This window comes from Artemia franciscana, chromosome 9, assembly GCF_032884065.1.
Source record: "Artemia franciscana chromosome 9, ASM3288406v1, whole genome shotgun sequence".
NCBI classification, from domain to species: domain Eukaryota; kingdom Metazoa; phylum Arthropoda; class Branchiopoda; order Anostraca; family Artemiidae; genus Artemia; species Artemia franciscana.
The window spans coordinates 2,659,798-2,678,172 of record NC_088871.1 but is presented as its reverse complement, the minus strand read 5'-3'; the positions used below and the strand labels follow the sequence as shown (position 1 = coordinate 2,678,172).

The 18,375-nt window shown below is 37.1% G+C and overlaps 2 protein-coding genes across 3 annotated transcripts in view; one reads left to right on the top strand and one right to left on the bottom strand.

Annotated features, from left to right (window-relative positions):
* LOC136030878 (single-strand selective monofunctional uracil DNA glycosylase-like) overlaps positions 1-18,375 on the top strand; it is a 48,793-nt gene that overhangs the window by 2,912 nt on the left and 27,506 nt on the right. For both annotated transcript variants that reach the window (XM_065709960.1, XM_065709959.1), the window contains exon 2: positions 10,503-10,764. In XM_065709960.1, coding sequence (XP_065566032.1) covers positions 10,507-10,764 — 258 coding nt within the window. In that variant the 5' untranslated portion in view covers positions 10,503-10,506. The remainder of the gene's footprint in view (positions 1-10,502; positions 10,765-18,375) is intronic.
* LOC136031543 (uncharacterized) lies at positions 6,256-7,668 on the bottom strand. The gene has a single exon (XM_065711213.1). The coding sequence runs from the start codon at positions 7,666-7,668 to the stop codon at positions 6,256-6,258; it is 1,413 nt and encodes a 470-aa protein (XP_065567285.1).

Sequence of the window (18,375 nt, the reverse complement as noted above, 5' to 3'; positions counted from 1 at the left end):
GGTTAATAGATATCCAAATTTGTTGTGCCCATGGCTTGTAATATAACTTAATATCAATTATGCCTATCTAGATCCCATCGCGTATGTATATGGCGATTCCTCTACCTCCATCTGTGGAAAAGCTGGTCATCAATCTGTATCCTGATATCTGTATCTGGGTTTCAGTCAAGGATAGGGAGGTTTGCTTTGGTTTGATTTCACAAACGCTTAAGTATCTGCCTCATCTGCAGAGAGGACACATCTGATGTCCTGAAATTTCGAAGTTATGCTGTCAACATTACTAAAAATAACACTCAGCCCAGCAATATTCTTGCAATAGCTGTTGCCAGCATCAGCACTAATTCTATTAGAAGACACAGAACTCTCATGGTTTGCCTCACTACTATTATTACATGTAAACACTATGCTTTGAAAAGCACTACCATCTAACTGACTATTTACACTGGTTACATTGCAGGGTGAATCATTTAGTGTTCCATTGCAGCCAGTTGGGCTGCATGATTCTCACCATTTTTTAGGAACCATAGAGTTCCCACGGATAACCAAATTCGCTTGGTCCTGTTCACGCCTGACCTGCAACTCCTTGTATAGTTTTGCTTTTTTCTCTTGGTTGGTCTTGAAGTCGTTATTCTGGATTTTTTATTTGTTTTTAGTTCATTTTAGTTTATCTTTGTTTCTTTTGTGCTGAAAACGCCTAGTTTACATGCAGGCGAAATATCCACGTTGTTTTAGTCTTTCATCTTTTCACTCTATTGGCTGCAGTCTTGTTAGTTGTCTTTTCACTGAGTTTAATCTCTCTTTGTTGTTCTTTCGTCGTGGCTAGCCAGTTCAGCTTGAGAACTTTCATTTGTCATTTGAAAAACTTGTTTGTGAAAACGGATCGTATCTGAACCTTTTCTTTTGTAAGACTTTTGCCGAATCTGTTTCTTAGTCTAGAAATCTGGGACTGAGATAATATGAGAGCAGGTTTCTTTTGGTGTTGGTGGTTGCGACTTGGCTTTGCTGGCTGCTCAGAAGATGTACATTAGAGACGCTTACCTTTGGGAGCCAATAATCACTCAAAAGGTATCTTTTGATGTAAAGTTCATCACTTGTCTGAGGGGGGACACTAAAAAGGACAATATTTAGCTTTGGTTTCAAGCTGCATCTCCAGATCATTTTTCAATGCCTGAGTCTCGTCTGAAATGTCTTAATGATTATTCAATTTGTGTTTTGATCTCCACTCACCTTTACAATTTGTTTTATGTTAGTTATCTTGTATAGCATACAAATATTATCCCATAATCAGTGAAGACAGCTTAGCAAAAGACTTTACTGAAATATATGCTTAATTTTTGTTATTCATTGGCTAATTATCTTCATTTTTGTCTCTCTATTTTTGCAATTTTTTTTGCAGTTTATATATAGCAGTTGTGGTCTGAGAACCTATATAAGAGCCATAACAATTTTTCCCCAAACAGATTGAAATTTAAATCTTAGGAGTCTGTAATATGAACATGGTTTCTAGGTTTTGAGCACAGGTCTGGAAAATGGGATAGAGTATTGTATTTTCTGGTCAGCTTGGAAATTCCAAGCATCATACCCCAGAACAAGGGGATCTCACTTTTGTTGGGTGTAAGATGAGTACTAGGGGCCCCAAAAATTAGTCAGAAGACTTTTGGCTCTCACTGGCTTCAAACTTACACCTTGAAGTCTCTGGGTAAAGGGGACCCTAATGTGCCAAACAAATTTATTGGGGACAGGGGCCCTGCAAAAATAAGGTCTAAAAACAATATCATTTTCCAATTGGTATAAAAACTTGTATCATTGGCCTAGGAGTCTCCAATGCACAAGAACAAATAAAAAAATAAAATATTTGGTGCAAAAAGGTCAAAAAATTGGTTTCTGAACAGCTTGAAATTTACATCTGTAGGTTCCTTTTCCATGGGACTCCAATGCATGAACAAAATGTAGTTTAAGGTAAAAAAAAACAACTATATTTCTGCTCAGCTCTAGCCTTATCTTTGTATGTCCCTTGGATAAGGAACTCCATTGTGGAAACGAATTTTGAGGCTGGAGGCATGAGCCCCCTTCCTTTCCCTAAAACTTATGGACCAAAAGACCTTATTTTCTGATTATTATCAGGAACTTTTCCAGTTTTAAAGGGGGACGGTGTTAGAGGGCTCCGAAATAAGCCAGAAAACTTTTGTTTCTGATCTACTTGAAACTTGCCTCTTTAAGTCCATGGAGAAAGGGGAACTTAATGTGGAATTTTGTTTTTTAAGCTAGTGGCACCTACTGCAAAATGAGCCAAAAAAGTTTTTCTGATTCCATTGAAACTTCTGTCACTCAGTTTCTTGGGCCAAAGGAGCCCTAGCAGACTAAAGTGATTGATTTCCCCCAAAATGAGGCCTAAAACAGAGAGATTAACAAGGGACAAAAACTTGTTTTCTGGAACAGCTCAAAACTTTATTCATAAGTCCCTAGTTCTGAGGGGCCTCAACACAGAAAAACAAGAGCTAAGAGCTCATATGGTATGAGCTCTGGCAAAATTCTAAGAATCGATAGATTGATTTAAAAGCGAAATCGGAGGCTTAAAGCCGGTCGGGATTTAATATAAGAGCTCTGATTCACGAGGTCCTTCGAAATATCAAAATTTATTAAGATCTGATCACCCACTCGTAAGTTATAAATACCTCATTTTTTCTAATTTTTCCTCTCCCTTCAGCCCCCCAGATGGTCTAATCGGGGAAAACGACTTTGTCAAGTCAATTTATGCAGCTCCCGGACACGCCTACCAATTTCCATCGTCCTAGCACGTCAAGAAGCACCTAACTCACCAAAGCACTGAACCCCACCCCCTAACTCCCCCAAAGATAGTGGATCCAGTACGATTACGTCAATCACGTATCTACGACATTTGCTTATTCTACCCACCAAGTTTCATCCCGATTTCTCTACTCTAAGCATTGTCAAGATTTCCGGTTTCCCCCTCCAATTTCCCCCAATGTCAACAGATCTGGTTGAGATTTGAAACAAGAGCTCTGAGACATGAGTTCCTTCTAAATATCAAATTTAATTAAGATCTGGTCACCCATTCTTAAGTTAAAAATTCCTCAATTTTTTTAATTTTTCCAGATCAACACCCTCCAGCTCGGCCAAAGTGAACAGATCTGTTCCAATTATGTCAATCACGTATCTATAACTTGTGCTTATTCTTCCCATTAAGTTTCATCCTGATCTCTCCACTCTAAGCGTTTTCCAAGATTTCTGTTTCCCCCTCCAACCGCCTATGTCCCCGGATCCTATTCAAATTGAAAATGGAGCATCTGAGACATAAGTTTCTTCTATATATCAAGTTTCATTAAAATCCGATCACCCATTCTTAAGATAAAATACCTCAATTTTTACGTTTTCCAAGAATTCCGGCTTCCCCCTCCAACTCCCCCCAATGTCACCGGATCTGGTCGGGATTTAAAATAAGAGCTCTAAAGCGCAAGATCCTTCTAAATATCAAATTTCATTAAGCTCAGATCACCCGTTCGTAAGTTACAAATACCTCATTTTTTCTATTTTTTCTGAATCACTCCCTCCCCCAACTCCACCAAAGAGGGCGGATCCAGTCTGGTTATGTCAGGCACGTATCTTGGACATGTTTTTATTTCTGCCACCAAGTTTCATCCTAATCTCTTTGTTTTAAGTGTTTTCCAAGATTTCTGGTCCCCCCCCCCCAATGACGCTGGGTCTGGTCGGGATTTAAAATGAGAGATCTGAGTTACGAGGTCCTTCTAAATATGAAATTTCATTAAGATACGATCACTCCTTCGTAAGTTAAAAATACCTCATTTTTTTCCAATCTTTCAGGATTGACCCTCCCAACTCCCCTAAATAGAGCGGATCTGTTCCGGTTATGTCAATCACGTATCTAGGACTTCTGCTTATTTTTCCCACCAAACTTCATTCCGATCCCTCCACTCTAAGCGTTTTCCAAGATGTTAGCCCCCCCCCCCCAACTCCCCCATATGTCACTGGATCCAGAGCGGATCTGTTCCGGTTATGTCAGTCCCGTATCTTGGACTTGTTTTTATTCTTCCCACCAAGTTTCATCCTGATCTCTGCGCTTTAACTGTTTTCCAAGATTTCCGGCTCCTCCCCAACTCCGCCCCTTAATGACTCTAGATCCGGTCGGGATTTAAAGTAAGAGATCTGAGTTACGAGGTCCTTCTAAATATGAAATTTCATTAAGATCCGATCACTCCTTCATAAGTTAAAAATACCTCATTTTTTCTAATTTTTTAGAACTACCCCCCCCCCCCTCCCCAACTCCCCCAAACAGAGCAGATCCGTCTCGGTTATGTCAGTCATGTATCCAGGACTTCTGCTTATTTTTACCACCAAGTTTCATCCCGATACCTCCACTATAAGCGTTTTCCAAGATGTTAGCCCCCCCCCCAACTCCCCCATATGTCACCGGATCCAGAGCGGATCCATTCCAGTTATGTCAGTCACGTATCTTGGTCTTGTTTTTATTCTTCCCACCAAGTTTCATCCTGATCTCTGCGCTTTATGTGTTTTCCAAGATTTCCGTTTCCTGCCCAACTGCACCCCTTAATGACTCTGGATCCGGTCGGGATTTAAAGTAATTAACCTGAGTTACGAGATCCTTCTAAATATGAAATTTCATTAAGGTCCAATCACTCCTTTGTAAGTTAAAAATACCTAATTTTTTCTAATTTTTTAGAACTATCCCCCCAACTCCCCAAACAGCGCAGATCCGTTCTGGTTATTTTATTTATTTATTTATTAATACCAAATACGGTAAGCTTTCAAGCTTGTCGCAATAAACATAATAAATAGAAGTTATGACAACACTGACAACATAATACACACATACAAATCAATGAAAATACCGACTACAACAAACACTGACAAATAATACTATAAATTATTTAAAAATGATTCACTTTGAAAATTTGTTTCTGCTAGTCTTATTTTGAATCTGTTTATGTCATCTGTTAGAAATGTTTTAGGTGGAAGGTCATTCCATGGCTTCCACACCCTGCTGTAAAATGAATGTTGTTCTATTTTCCTTTTTGAGAGTGAGGGGTACAATTTATGTGGGCGATAACGGGTCCTGTTAGTGTCATTAAATGTGAAGAACTGTGATGGACTTATATTATCAATGCCTTTGATTATACGGAATATGTTAATAATGTCTGCCATATCCCTTCGGAATTGAAGACTTGACAATCCTAGCCTGTGCAGTCTATTTTCATATGGCAAATGTTTCAAATAAGGTACAAGCTTAGTTGCTCTTTGCTGCATTTTTTCAACCCTTGCTCTGTCATTTTTATTCAATGGATACCGTACTGACGAATTGTATTCAAGTATCGGTCGAACTGTTGATTTATAAATGGCAATGAATGAACGGAGATTAAACCTATGGAAATTCCGTCTAAGACATAATAGCTGATAGTTTGCCTTACGAGTTACTTCAGAGATATGCTTGTCAAACCTAAGACTAGAATCAAAATGAACACCAAGGTCACGGACATTTTCAACAGGTAAGATTGAATGTCCAGCAAGATGGTATGGATAACTTTGTTCTACTTTGCCAAAGTAATGGACAACCCTACAATTATTTTCGTTGACAAACATGGAGTTAGCATTACACCAATTGTGCACTGCATCCAAGTCTTTTTGAAGCAACGAAGCTTCATCTGAATTTGCCAAGGAGCGGTAGAGCTTTACATCATCTGCGAACATTTTAATTGTGGAATGGTGGACAACAAGAGGCAAGTCATTGATGAAAAGGCAGAAAAGTACTGGACCAAGGCAACTACCTTGTGGAACGCCACTTAAAAATATCTCAGCAGAGGACAAAGCATCACCTACAATCACTTTCTGCGTCCTGCCTGTTAGATAATCACCAATCCAATTCAACGTTCTGGCACCAACGTGATATACCTCACACTTTTGAAGTAAAAGCGGAATGGAAATTTTATCAAACGCCTTAGAAAAATCTATATAGATGCAATCAAACCTGAGACCTTCATCTGCCATCCTATGGAAGTCAGTAATACTTCCAAAAGCTGTGTATTACATGAACGTTTTTTACGGAATCCGTGTTGAGATGGATGCCAAAGAAGATTTGATTCGAAATAATTTTGTATTCTCTTGACAATTAGTTTTTCCATAACTCTGGAAAAAATTGAAGTGTTTGATATTGGTCTATAGTTTTTAAATTGCTTTTTTGTGCCACTTTTATACAGGGGTTTAATTATTGCTTTTTTCCATGCCAAAATGTGTCAGTGGTTCAGTGAGTACTGTTGCAAGCTCTTGGATCATATGGTTTGAAAATTTAGGAATGTCTGGTGATTTATTTGTGTCAAGATGCTTCAAGACCTCAAAAACTTGTTGATCATTGAAGTCAGAATCATCAAAATCTATTGTGAAATTGGTAGAAAAATTAGGATCAATAGGAGTTTCACTCTGAGGTCGTGTAAAAACAGATGAGAAAAGTTTATTAAAATGTTCAGCTTTTTCATTATCATTGTCTATATTTGTCTGTGTTTCAGGGTCAGTGAATGAAGTTGAGGATGGGGACTGTGAAATTTGGTTTTTTCTTAGATATTTCCAAAGCCTTTTTGGGCAACTTTGAGCTGATGCAATGATAGACGATTCAAGTGCCTCACGATTTGACCGAAGAAGCCTAGTTGCTCTATTTCTTGCTCTTTTATATCTTATCCATGACTCAGTGCTTCTTATTTTAATATATTCACGCCACCGATAATTTTTTTCGTTAATAGCTTGTAGAATTTCTCGAGGAAGAGTTTGCCTATTTTTATAGAGCTGACTATAAACTATAGTTGGAATAAATTTGTTTTGACCCACTACCAAAGCCTCATGAATCAGCTCAAATACCTCATTAACATTGTATTTATTTTCCCTCAACTGTTCTGTGATACATAGTGATAAAATGAAATTTCGGAAAGACTCATAATCGCCTTTAGTGTAATTATATTTAAGAGTCTGTTTTTGAGTAGTAGAATCATCACCTGAAGATTTTAATGACAGTTTAAGAACGGTGTGGTCACTTTTTCCTAATGGAGGTAGGATTTCAATATTTCTAACATCGTCAGGAGATTTTGTTATTACCAAGTTAAGGACAGAAGGATTCGAATCATCCCGAAATCGTGTAGGCTCCTGAACGTGTTGGCATAGGTACGTGTCCTGCAATTTTTGAAGGAAATGATGCTCAAATGATTGATTAGAAAGCGAGGTTATTTGATTTTTCCAATCAATGGAAGGTAGGTTAAAATCACCCACCACTAATACCCTTGAACTAACTGTTGAAACATTGTGAAGATACTGTAATAAATTTGCATTATTATTTGGAGATAGCTCATTAACACTAGGACTTCTATACACTGCAACAATTCTAATACTATTTGTAGACCTAGGAAATTTTACATCAACCACTAAACATTCACTAATACTCAGTACTAAAGGATCATTTACTTCTGTGTACTTAAGCAACGAATGAACATAAACAAAATTTCCACGTTTATAGTTAGTATTCACTAATAAAGTATAACCTTCAAACTGTTGAAAATATGCTTCTGGATGTGCACAATTCTTAGGCAAAGATTCAGTAATAACAACAACATGAGGCTTATGCACTGACATCAATGACTGTAATTCTTCAACTTTATTTGATAAAGTATCTGCGTTGGTGTAGAGCACAAGGAAATTATTGTTCCATAACTGCTTCCCTAGGGATTTGCGAGCTATTTTCACCTCGAAAAGAGCTTATCTTTACAAGTTCTAGACCACCTTTTCCATCTTTAATTTTCCAACCTGATTCTCCTGCTGTCACTTTTTGGTTAAGTTCCTCTTTCAGAGCGTTATACCTTTTCTTTTGAGCAAGTTACAGTTTTGTGCGATCATGAGAAAAGTTAAAAGTCGGGTATGAGGATTTTATGGTGTTCAGGTTACCACTCAAGAAGAAAGAAGCAGCATCACGTTCTATGGGACTACGGAAAAACAGTTTGATCGGACGACATTTTCCATTATTTAGTCTTCCCAAACGAACTGTAAATGAACATTTGACAGGGCAATTCTGCAAAATTACTTGATTCAGGAGCTTTAAATCAACCTCATTTTGACTCTTCCTAGTACTACAGTTTGGATCCTCTTGAAGTCCAAATACAACTAAATTTTTTTGCTTCGTGACTAAATCTTCTACAATATCATTGGCTGTTTCTTTGCTTTTTATTTCATTTTTCAATTTTTCACTAAGGTTATCAAATTCGACTTTGAGCGATGTAGTGGCGTGCTTCTTTACATCCTCAACAGAACATTTGGCAGATACCTCTTTTTCTATCTGTGTTAATCGATCACTTATTGGTTTCAGTAGTTTTTCAAATTTATCTTGAAGCTTAGTTCCGATTGTTGAAAATGAACACCTAATTTCACTCTTTATTATGTCTTTGATCTCACTGGGTGTTATTCCTTGAGTTCCAGAGCCTTTTTGCTTGCAAATAGGACAATGCCAGAGTGACCCAAGACGACGTGTCATCTTGTTAAACAAATCATACTCTGACTTGCTCATTTCAATGCATTCAATGCACAACCATGCATCACACATATCGCATGAAAGGGCACAACTATCATCCTTTAGCCCAATATCACATGCTTTGCAGCAATCTAGATCTTTTCTTGGTGATTGTCTCTGACGTTTGCTGCTCATTTCTGTATCCAGCCAGACTGCTACAGTGCTTTTTTGAAAAATATGATAACACTGCGCAGGGACGGAATTCAAAATACGTTACAAGCGTACTTTTGCTGAAATGCAGTTTTTATTGTCAATATAAGTATCACTAAACGTAATCAAAAAATGCTGAGATCACATTCAATTACTTTTGAGCCAATGCTGAAACAATGAAAAACGGCTGAAACAACCTGTTCTATGGCGTTACGGAAATGGAGCGTTGGCAACTGCAAACTTTATAAGTTCGGAAAAAGAAGAAGCGTTTCGTTTGTTTTGATTATTTGGCTTGTTGGGAAATACCCATGGGGATAGAGAAAATTCACTAGCTTTAAAATCCAGGTAATTAAAGTCAAATGCTAAGGGAAGCCACTTAAAATGACACCAAAGGATAAATATAAGCAGAAATAAATGTTCTATCTCACAAATTTAGCCAATAATCCTTTATTCAATTTTCACACACCCAAGTACTGTTGCTGTTGTCAATGTTATGTCAATCACGTATCTAGGACTTCTGCTTATTTTTCCCACCAAGTTTCATCCTGATCCCTCCACTCTAAGCGTTTTTCAAGATTTTAGGTTCCCCCCTCCAACTCCCCCAAATGTCATCGGATCTGGTCGAGATTTAAAATAAGAGCTCTGAGACGCGATATCCTTCTAAACATGAAATTTCATTAAGATCTCACCACCTGTTCGTAAGTTAAAAATACTTCATTTTTTCTATTTTTTCGAATTAACCGGCCCCCCACTCCCACCCCCCCCCCAGATGGTCAAATCGGAAAAGTGACTATTTCTAATTTAATCTGGTCTCGTATTCACTTTCATTCTAGCTAAATTATGTTGAAAACTGCAAATTTATCAATGCTTGAGCATATTTTTAGAAGTCTATCAACTAAAGAAATTTACGTGCCTATTTTTGCAGAAGGGGGTTGTTTTGGTGAGAAATGTGAATGGGAACTATTATGAGCTGTTTACTTTTTACAGGAAATTCAAGGTTGGAAACAATTTTAGACTCAGGACATTAAAGAAGAGAAGCTTCCTTCCTTGAATATTCTAATTTTAAAATGGGTTCCAACTTAGAATTTTCTGTTTGTAGGACTTTTCCAAGATTTTAGGTTCCCCCCCCTCCAACTCCCCCTAATGTCATCGGATCTGGTCGAGATTTAAAATAAGAGCTCTGAGACACGATATCCTTCTAAACATGGCCTAGAAAAATCAATTGGCAAGGATGATAATTTCAATCAGCTCAGACTAAATGGAGTTACTGGACTTAGAATGTTTTAATCATCCACGACTAAAGATTTGTGATGCAACATTTATTTATAGTTTTCTGTATTTGCAGTCTCTAATAAAAAATGTTTAAATTTCTATGATTCTATAAACCTTTTTTAACAGTCCAACAGAATTACCAGTTATTTTCTTTGATCAAACACTACATTATGGTGGAAAAGATCAAGTAAGTGCTTTGCAATTGCTGAATCGAAATTTCTGGTCTTTTTTACACTTTAGGAAGGGATGAATTGCTTTTTTATGTTTTTGGAGCATATTTCTCAAATTTTGTTGCATTCTACAATCATAAAATTTTTGACAAGGGGCTTGTACTCAAGCTAGCCACAGAAAATTCAATTATTTTAAATTCAAATGCCTAAATTTAGTCAAAAGCAAGTCTGAATATTAAGCAAAATATATTGATATCTGTCACTATTCCAGCAGATAATCCCATTTTATCGTTTCTCTTTTCTTTTCCATGTAGTAATATGGCAGCAGCATTTACGGAACAACATCTCTTACCTGTGACTAAAACAGTGGGTCAGCTTGTGCTTACCATCGAAAAAGAGCTTGCAGGTAGTTTGCTTGGACTGAACTACAGTGATAGTGGCGTAACACATATTTATAATCCAGTTGATTATGCAAGAGTTCCTCATGAAATATTTGTCACTAAGTTTTGCAAAGAAACTATATCCACACTTTTGATTGGAATGAATCCTGGCCCATGGGGAATGGTGCAAACCGGAGTAAGAATTTGTCTATATTTTTTGCTTATTTTTGCAATATCTACATCACTTCTCTCTGCCATAATAATTGCTATGAGCCAATAGAGAGAAAACCTTTCTAAAAAGTTAATTTTCCTTCCAGGGTAATGCCTTTCCAGATTTAAATCCTCAGGCAGCGCAACAGTACTTTCTAAGTACAGAGCTATGTATATTTGCCACGATGTATTATTTATTACTTTTTTTCTTTTTTAGACCAGGGCACTTTGTATAGAAGGAGTTGTCGCAGAAACTTCAAGAACGGTCCATTCGACTAGAAACTGATAGTTCTAGCGCCCTTTTTAATAGTTGAAATTGATTGAAGGACAACCAGCTCCTCCTCCCCCCCCCACGCCCATCATTTCCCCAAACACATCCAATCAAAATTTTGAGATACCCATTTTGTTCACCAAAGTTGAAAGGTACGGAAATTATGTCTTTGTGAATGACAACCCCCCTAAAGCCCTCAGGGCAAGGGTTGTAAGTTATGCCCTTGGGGTATATAAGATTCTTATGCAAAGGGTGGTCGTATAAACTTCGGAGGGGTCTCATTGAATTGATAATCAAAAGATCTAGTGCCCTTTTTAAGGGTCAAAGATATCAGAGGGCAGCTACCCCCCCCCACACACACACGTCGTACTTTCCTGAAATGCATTTGATAGAAATCTTAAGATAGCGATTTGTTCAGAAAACAGTCCAAAGATCCTAGGCAGCGTGATTGCGCTACCCTAGTAAACAGCGATGTGGGTGCAAATATATTATAATTTTTTCAATTTTTTTTTAGACCAGAGCACTTTGTGTAGAAGGAGTTGTCATGATTGTGTTGTGTGATGTGTGATATGTTGAAAGCGATTGGAGGGCAAGCAGCCTCACTTCCCCACCCCTACACCTGACATTTTCCTAAACACATTCAATCAAAATTTTGAGATAGCCATTTCGTTCAGCGTAGTTTGAAAGGTCTGGAAATTATGTCTTTAAGAGTCCCCCACACACACACAGCCCTCAGGGTAAGGGTTGTAACTTATTCCATGGGGGCATATAAGGTTTTGATAGAAAGGGTGGTCACATAAACTTCGGAGGGAGCTCATTGGATTGGAAATTGAAAGTTTCAGTGCCCTTTCTAATATTCAAAAGTGAATTGAGGGCAACCAACCCCCTCCCCCCGCATGACCGTAATTTTCCAAAACAATCATTCAATCAAAATTTTGAAACGTCTACTTTCTTCAGCATTGTCGAAAGATCATGTAATTATGCCTTTAGGGATGTCAACCCCCTCGCAGCCTCTAGAACAAGGGCTTTAAGCTAGGCAATCTGTCCCTGCTTACATATAGTATATATTATTGAGAAAGGTATGCATGTTTGACCTTTACTTTCCGAAAGGACAACGGGCATTCGGGTGAGATGGTTGAGAGGAATGTTGAACTAAATCAAAAACGTTATGCATATAAAGGCTGTTTAAAGGGCCTAACTCATAAATGACTGAGTACATTAATTGGAACTTTCAGGAAATAATAAGGGAGATGAATAATTGATTAAAAAGGTAATATTTTTACGCTAGTACTACTACAACTACCACGACCAATACTACTACAACTACAATACTAGATCTAAAATATTGAGGGGAAATTTGAACTAAATCAAAGGACGCTATGTGCCTGCACATTGTCAAAACAGCGTATCTCAAGAATGGATTCGAGTATTAAGTTGGAACTTTCAGAAAATGCTTAAAAGGGAAAATCAATTGACCAAAGGGCAAAATGTGCATGCTACTACCCCTGCTAAATTTATTGCTACTGCTATTGATGCTATTTCAACTACTACCTCTACTGCAACTACTTTTAAGGCTAAGAGCTTAAAGATGAGCATTAAGAGTATAGAAATATATAGGTTATTTAAAGGATATATTAGCAATGTCTTGGCAAAGGTTAATTGTATTAAGTTGAAACTTCGAGGACTTAATGAGATTGACGAGCAAATCACCAAAAGGCAATACATATACTATTAATGCTACCTCTACATCTACTGTAACTAATGGCACTAAGGGTATTAAGGTGAAACTTTTAGGGTACGTTTAGGGAGAGTTCCGATTAAACGATAAAATTATGTGCATGCAGGTTTTCAAAAGGGCATATAAACAATATTATAGGCAGCGCCGCTCTATAGTAGCTAGAAACATCATTGAAACTTTTAAAGGAAGTAATTTGATTCAAGATTAAAAGTGCCCTTTTTAAGAGCAAAAAGAGATTGGAGGGCAAACAGCCCATCTCCACAGCCCATTCATTTACCAAACACATCTAATCAAATTACGAGACATCCTTTTTTTGTAGCATAGTGGAAGAGTCCAACTGTTATTTCAACCCCCCTCAATCATGAAATTGGTTCATTATGCTTTAAAACTAAATCAAAAGGCACTGTATGTATGGATATCGATAAAAACCTCAGCAACATATCGAGAACAACTGGGGGTACTAATTTGAAACTTTTGGGGCTACTACTATTAGGCCTACTACTTCTACTTTTACAATTAAAAAAAAAACGAAAGAGTGTAAGTTTATACAGGTTGTCAAAGAGCATAGATAATTTTTTTTGAGGAATTATATTATTTTATTTTTCAGGTGAACTTGAGCAGGCATAAACTTAAATTAAGCAATACTATTTGTGTCAGGATTAAAAATTGTTGAAAAATTTTCTCCAACATACTAATAGCAAGCCAAACTATGGATTCTTATAGAAAAAAAAACGAAAAGATATAAAATATTTTTTCCATGAAAAAGACTATTTCAATAGAAAACGAACAGAAATTAATGTAAAAAACTTTTTCCATAAAACAAAATTTTCAAATGACGAATTCCAAGAATCAAACAACGTGGATGTTTTGCCTGTATGTAAACTAAGCGTTTTCAGCACAAAAGAAACAAAGATAAAAAACTGAAATAAACTAAAAGCAAATAAAACCACCACCAATATTAATAAAATACAATTGTCTCAACTGATCCATGTAAGGAACAGGAGCTATTTGAGTTACATCGATGAGAACACTAAAGCAACTGAAGTAACTCAAATAGCTTTTTTTCCCTTCGTGGATCATTTAAACTTTAGCGTAAAGAGCGAGATGTTGAGGAGGGGGCAACCCCTCTCATATACGTAATGATTTCTGCCCGTTCTTAAGTTTTAATGTTGCTCCTTACCTTCAGTTGAAAAAACTTGTTTTTCTGTTATTTCATTTATGATCTTTTTTAAATAACGCTAGGATATCTGGCTCCACCTCCACGGAAAAATTCCCCTCCACATTGAAATATCCTCTTGAGAATCCAACCCTGTTGAAAATCAACCCTGGACAATTACCCTTAACATTCCCATGCGCAAAATTGAATCGGTAAAGAGAAAGCAAGATATTTAAAGAAATTTCGTATAGGAATTCTGGCAAACATCCCCAGTGTAAAAATTCCCCTGAAAGTTCACCCCCTGGAAACTTCGCTCTCCATGGAAAATTCTCCCCGTGCAAAATCCATCCAGTAGAAAATTTGTCCTCCATCCCCTCCCCACCTAGAAATTTATGTATACTTCCCAAGAACAAATACTATACCTAAACAATGGACAAATTTGTAACTTAAAGACCTTCCTCAGGAGCTGTGGGGGAGGGTCATGTTATCTCCAAAGACATAGTTATTGGGCCTTTCAACTACGCTGGAAAAAAACTATCTCAAAATTTTGATCGAACGATTTTGTGAAAAAAGTTGCGTGGGAGAAGGCCTAGTTGCCTTCCAATTTTTTGGTCACTTAAAAAGGGCACTAGAGCTTTTCATTTCCATTAGAATGAACCCTCTCCCACCATTCTAGGCTCACTGGGTCGATACGAACACCCCTGGAAAAAACAAAACAAAAAAAAATAAAGACGCATCCGTGATATTTCTTCCGGCAAAAATTACAAAATTCCACATTTTTGAAGATATGACCTTGAAACCTCTACAGTAGGGCTCTACGATACGCAGGATCTGATGGTGTGATTTTCATTAAAATTCTATGACTTCTAGGGGGTCTTTGCCCCTTTTTTCGAAAATAAGGCAACTTTTCTCAGGCTCGTAACCTTTAATGGGTAACACAAAGCGTAATAGAAATTGTATGTTTTAAACTGGCATAAACAACGGATTCTTTTGATATATCTATTTGTATCAAAATATCAATTTTTATAGCTTCGGTTACTATTGAGCCGGGTCGCTCCTTACTTACAGTTCGTTACCACAAACTTTTTGATGAACACCTGTTTGATTGACCCAATAGAACAGATAAATGAGAAGATCTTTAGCGAAGGTCCTTTCCTTGTATGGTATACCAGATAAATACATCAAAGTGATGTATACGAGTACGATATTGCTCCGGTTAAGGTAGGAAATGAGGTTAGTAAATGGTTTGGTATTTAATCAGGAGTTAGGCAAGGCTGTGTTCTATTCCTATTTATATGGACTTTGTCTATGGACTTTGTTGAGACTTGGTCTCAAGGAACACGATTTAGTATATAGGAGAGTATGGAATCAAATGGGAAGGCGAAACCTTTCTAGACTTGGACCTTTCTAGACTTGCTCCGGTTAAGGTAGGAAATGAGGTTAGTAAATGGTTTGGTATTTAATCAGGAGTTAGGCAAGGCTGTGTTCTATCCCTATTTATATGGACTTTGTTGAGACTTTGTCTTAAGGAACCCGATATAGTGTATAGGAGAGCATGGAATCAAATGGGAAGGCGAAACCTTTCTAGACTTGGACTAAGCAGATAGTTTGACTAATAGTTGATAAAAATGTGAGCAAAATGTGAGAAAAATGAATTTTCGGAGGTTTTAAGACTTCATGGTGCAAGGATAGGTTTGAGAAATGATGTAAAGAAGACTAAGTCGCTCAGACGAGGAACAAGTCTAGGCAAAAGATGATGTTAGGCATCGAGAAGATCATTCAAGTGAATTGTTTCTCTTATCTGAGAACTATTGTTAGTAAAGATGGTAGATTCATTGGAGATGTAAAAAGTAGAATTGCCAAGGACAAGGGTGTATTTTCACAGTTTAGACAAGTTGGAAGAATAGGAAGACAAGTCTGCGAACCAAGGTTACAAAGTTAGAAGCAACAGTTGTAGTATTCAAATATAGTTCTGAAACATGGGCACTCTAGAAGACAGAAGAGGATTAGTTAGATGTTTCCCAGAGGAATTATCTACATATTATTTTTTGATACCCGTTTGGCTGACCATATTTAAAACAGGAAGAGTACGAAAAATGTGGTTCTATCTCTCTTTCCTGGGTTATAATTAGGGAACGATTGAGATGGCTAGAACACGTTTTGTGGATGAAGGATGACAGATAGCTAAAGATCATCCTTTTCGGCCATCCATCGAGGGCCAAACGTAAAGTAGGTCGTCCCTGAATGGGGTGCGAAGGGGTCGTAAGGGAGGATTTAAAGGAAATTAGAACTTGTTATTATAATATTATAATACAATAACAATAACATCTAACTAATCCTCTTCTGTCTTCTACAGTGCCCATGTTTCAGAACTATATTTGAATACTACAACTGTTGCTTCTAACTTTGTAACCTTGGTTCGTAGACTTGTCTTCCTATTCTTCCAACTTGTCTAAACTGTGAAAATACACCCTTGTCCTTGGCAATTCTACTTTTTACATCTCCAATGAATCTACCATCTTTACTAACAATAGTTCCCAGATAGTTTGACTAATAGTTGATAAAAATGTGAGAAAAATGAATTTTCGGGGGTTTTAAGACTTCATGGTGTAAGGATAGGTTTGAGAAATGATGTAAAGAAGACTAAGTCGCTTAGACGAGGAACAAGTCTAGGTAAAAGATGATGTTAGGCATCATCTTTTGTTATTATAATAGCCACATGGTAAAGATGAATTCTATAATTGTTTAGTTCATTCAGGTTTTTTGCAATGTGTTAATATTTGTGATTTGGTAAAATTTATCATATTTAGTTTACCTATTGTTGCTAAAAAGAGGGATATATTAACAGGATAAGCTTATTTTGGTGTTACTTGGTTGTTTTACATTTGCTGGGTTTTTTTTTCATAGGCATGTATTTTGGGGGTGATACCTGACACGGGGATGCCATGGATATTCTGTGGTAGCCACAACACTTGACTGGGTAGAGAATTTAATGTGGCGAAACCCTATAGGTAAGTGTATTCTCCTGATGAGCCCTTGTGTTGGGTTGTTGCCTCTGAATTATTTGTTTTTATTGTTTCTATTGTTTGGTAAATGACGACTTATACTTATTGACGACATGACTGCCTGTCCATGGATTATTCTTTATGGTTGATTGTGTATGGCTATGCTGTTTGACCTGTGTGATTGTATGGATGAGTAGGGTTAAGGCCTCATTCAAGTGCTGGTCTATATTAATCGCTAATTTAGGAAAACAGTCTTCCTTTTCTCCTTCTGTCTCTTTTTTTTATATGTTTGTGCTGTTGCATTGGTGATTTCTCTTTTCATAATATCTGACTGTCGATTAATGAAACCAATATAGTCTTTCGGAAACCAACTTTACTGGATCTTGTTTCCTTATTTGCAAAAGTTTCCAAGAGCTTCTTTCCAAAAAGCAGTAGCAATTATCGACATTTTAACTGCCGAATTCAGATGATTCGAATGGGACTTAGTAGAAGTTTCAGAAAATGATATCTCAGGGATAGGAAGCATGAAATTAGGTATTATAGAATTTGTTTACTCAGGCAGGAAGGATGGGGTTCATAGACAGGGAGTAGGGCTCATGATGAATAAGGAAGCTGCTAAGTCTTTTTCGGCTGGGAAGGCATTAATAATAGAATACTAATCGCTCATTTTATAACTAAAAAGTTCAGGGTATCAGTTATAGTAGTATATGCGCCTGTAGAACCGACTGACGGAGATACTAGTGACTCAGATGAATTTTACTAACAGTTATAAGCGCAAATAGACTGGGTCCTAGGTAGAAATATGGTGTTTTTATTTGGAGATTTTAACGCCCAGGTCGGTAGAAACAGGAATAGATGGTATCCTAGCCTTGGTAAATTTGGTGTAGGAAAAGAAAACAGTAATGGCTACAGACTGTTGCAATTTTGTTGGTATAACAATTTAGTTGTAACCAATACAGTGTTTGGTCATAAGATGGCCTATAAGGTAACATGGTATTCATGTGATGGTAACATAGTAAACCTTATTGATTATGTTATTGTAAACCGAAGACTGGCAGGATCAATACAAGATACTAGGGTATATAGGAGTGCTTTTATTGGTGTTAAAAGTAAAGATCACCATTTCGTAGCATCTAGGGTTAATTTAAAGATGATATTTCGGAAGGGTAACTACCTCCTGGGAAGTTATGATGTTGGTAGACTCCAGGATAAGCATTTAAGATGTTGGTAGGCTCCAGGATGAGAATGTAGAAGAAACTTTCTAGGAACAGTTGAATATTAAACTGGAGAGTTTAAAATTTAACAACGTGGAAGATGGTAGGAATAATTCTAGGAAAACATTTTGTGAAGTTGCTGATGGTGTGTTGGAGAAGAAAGTTAGGACCGCAGCTAGGCATACTAGTGAACAAGCTTTATGTTTAATAGAG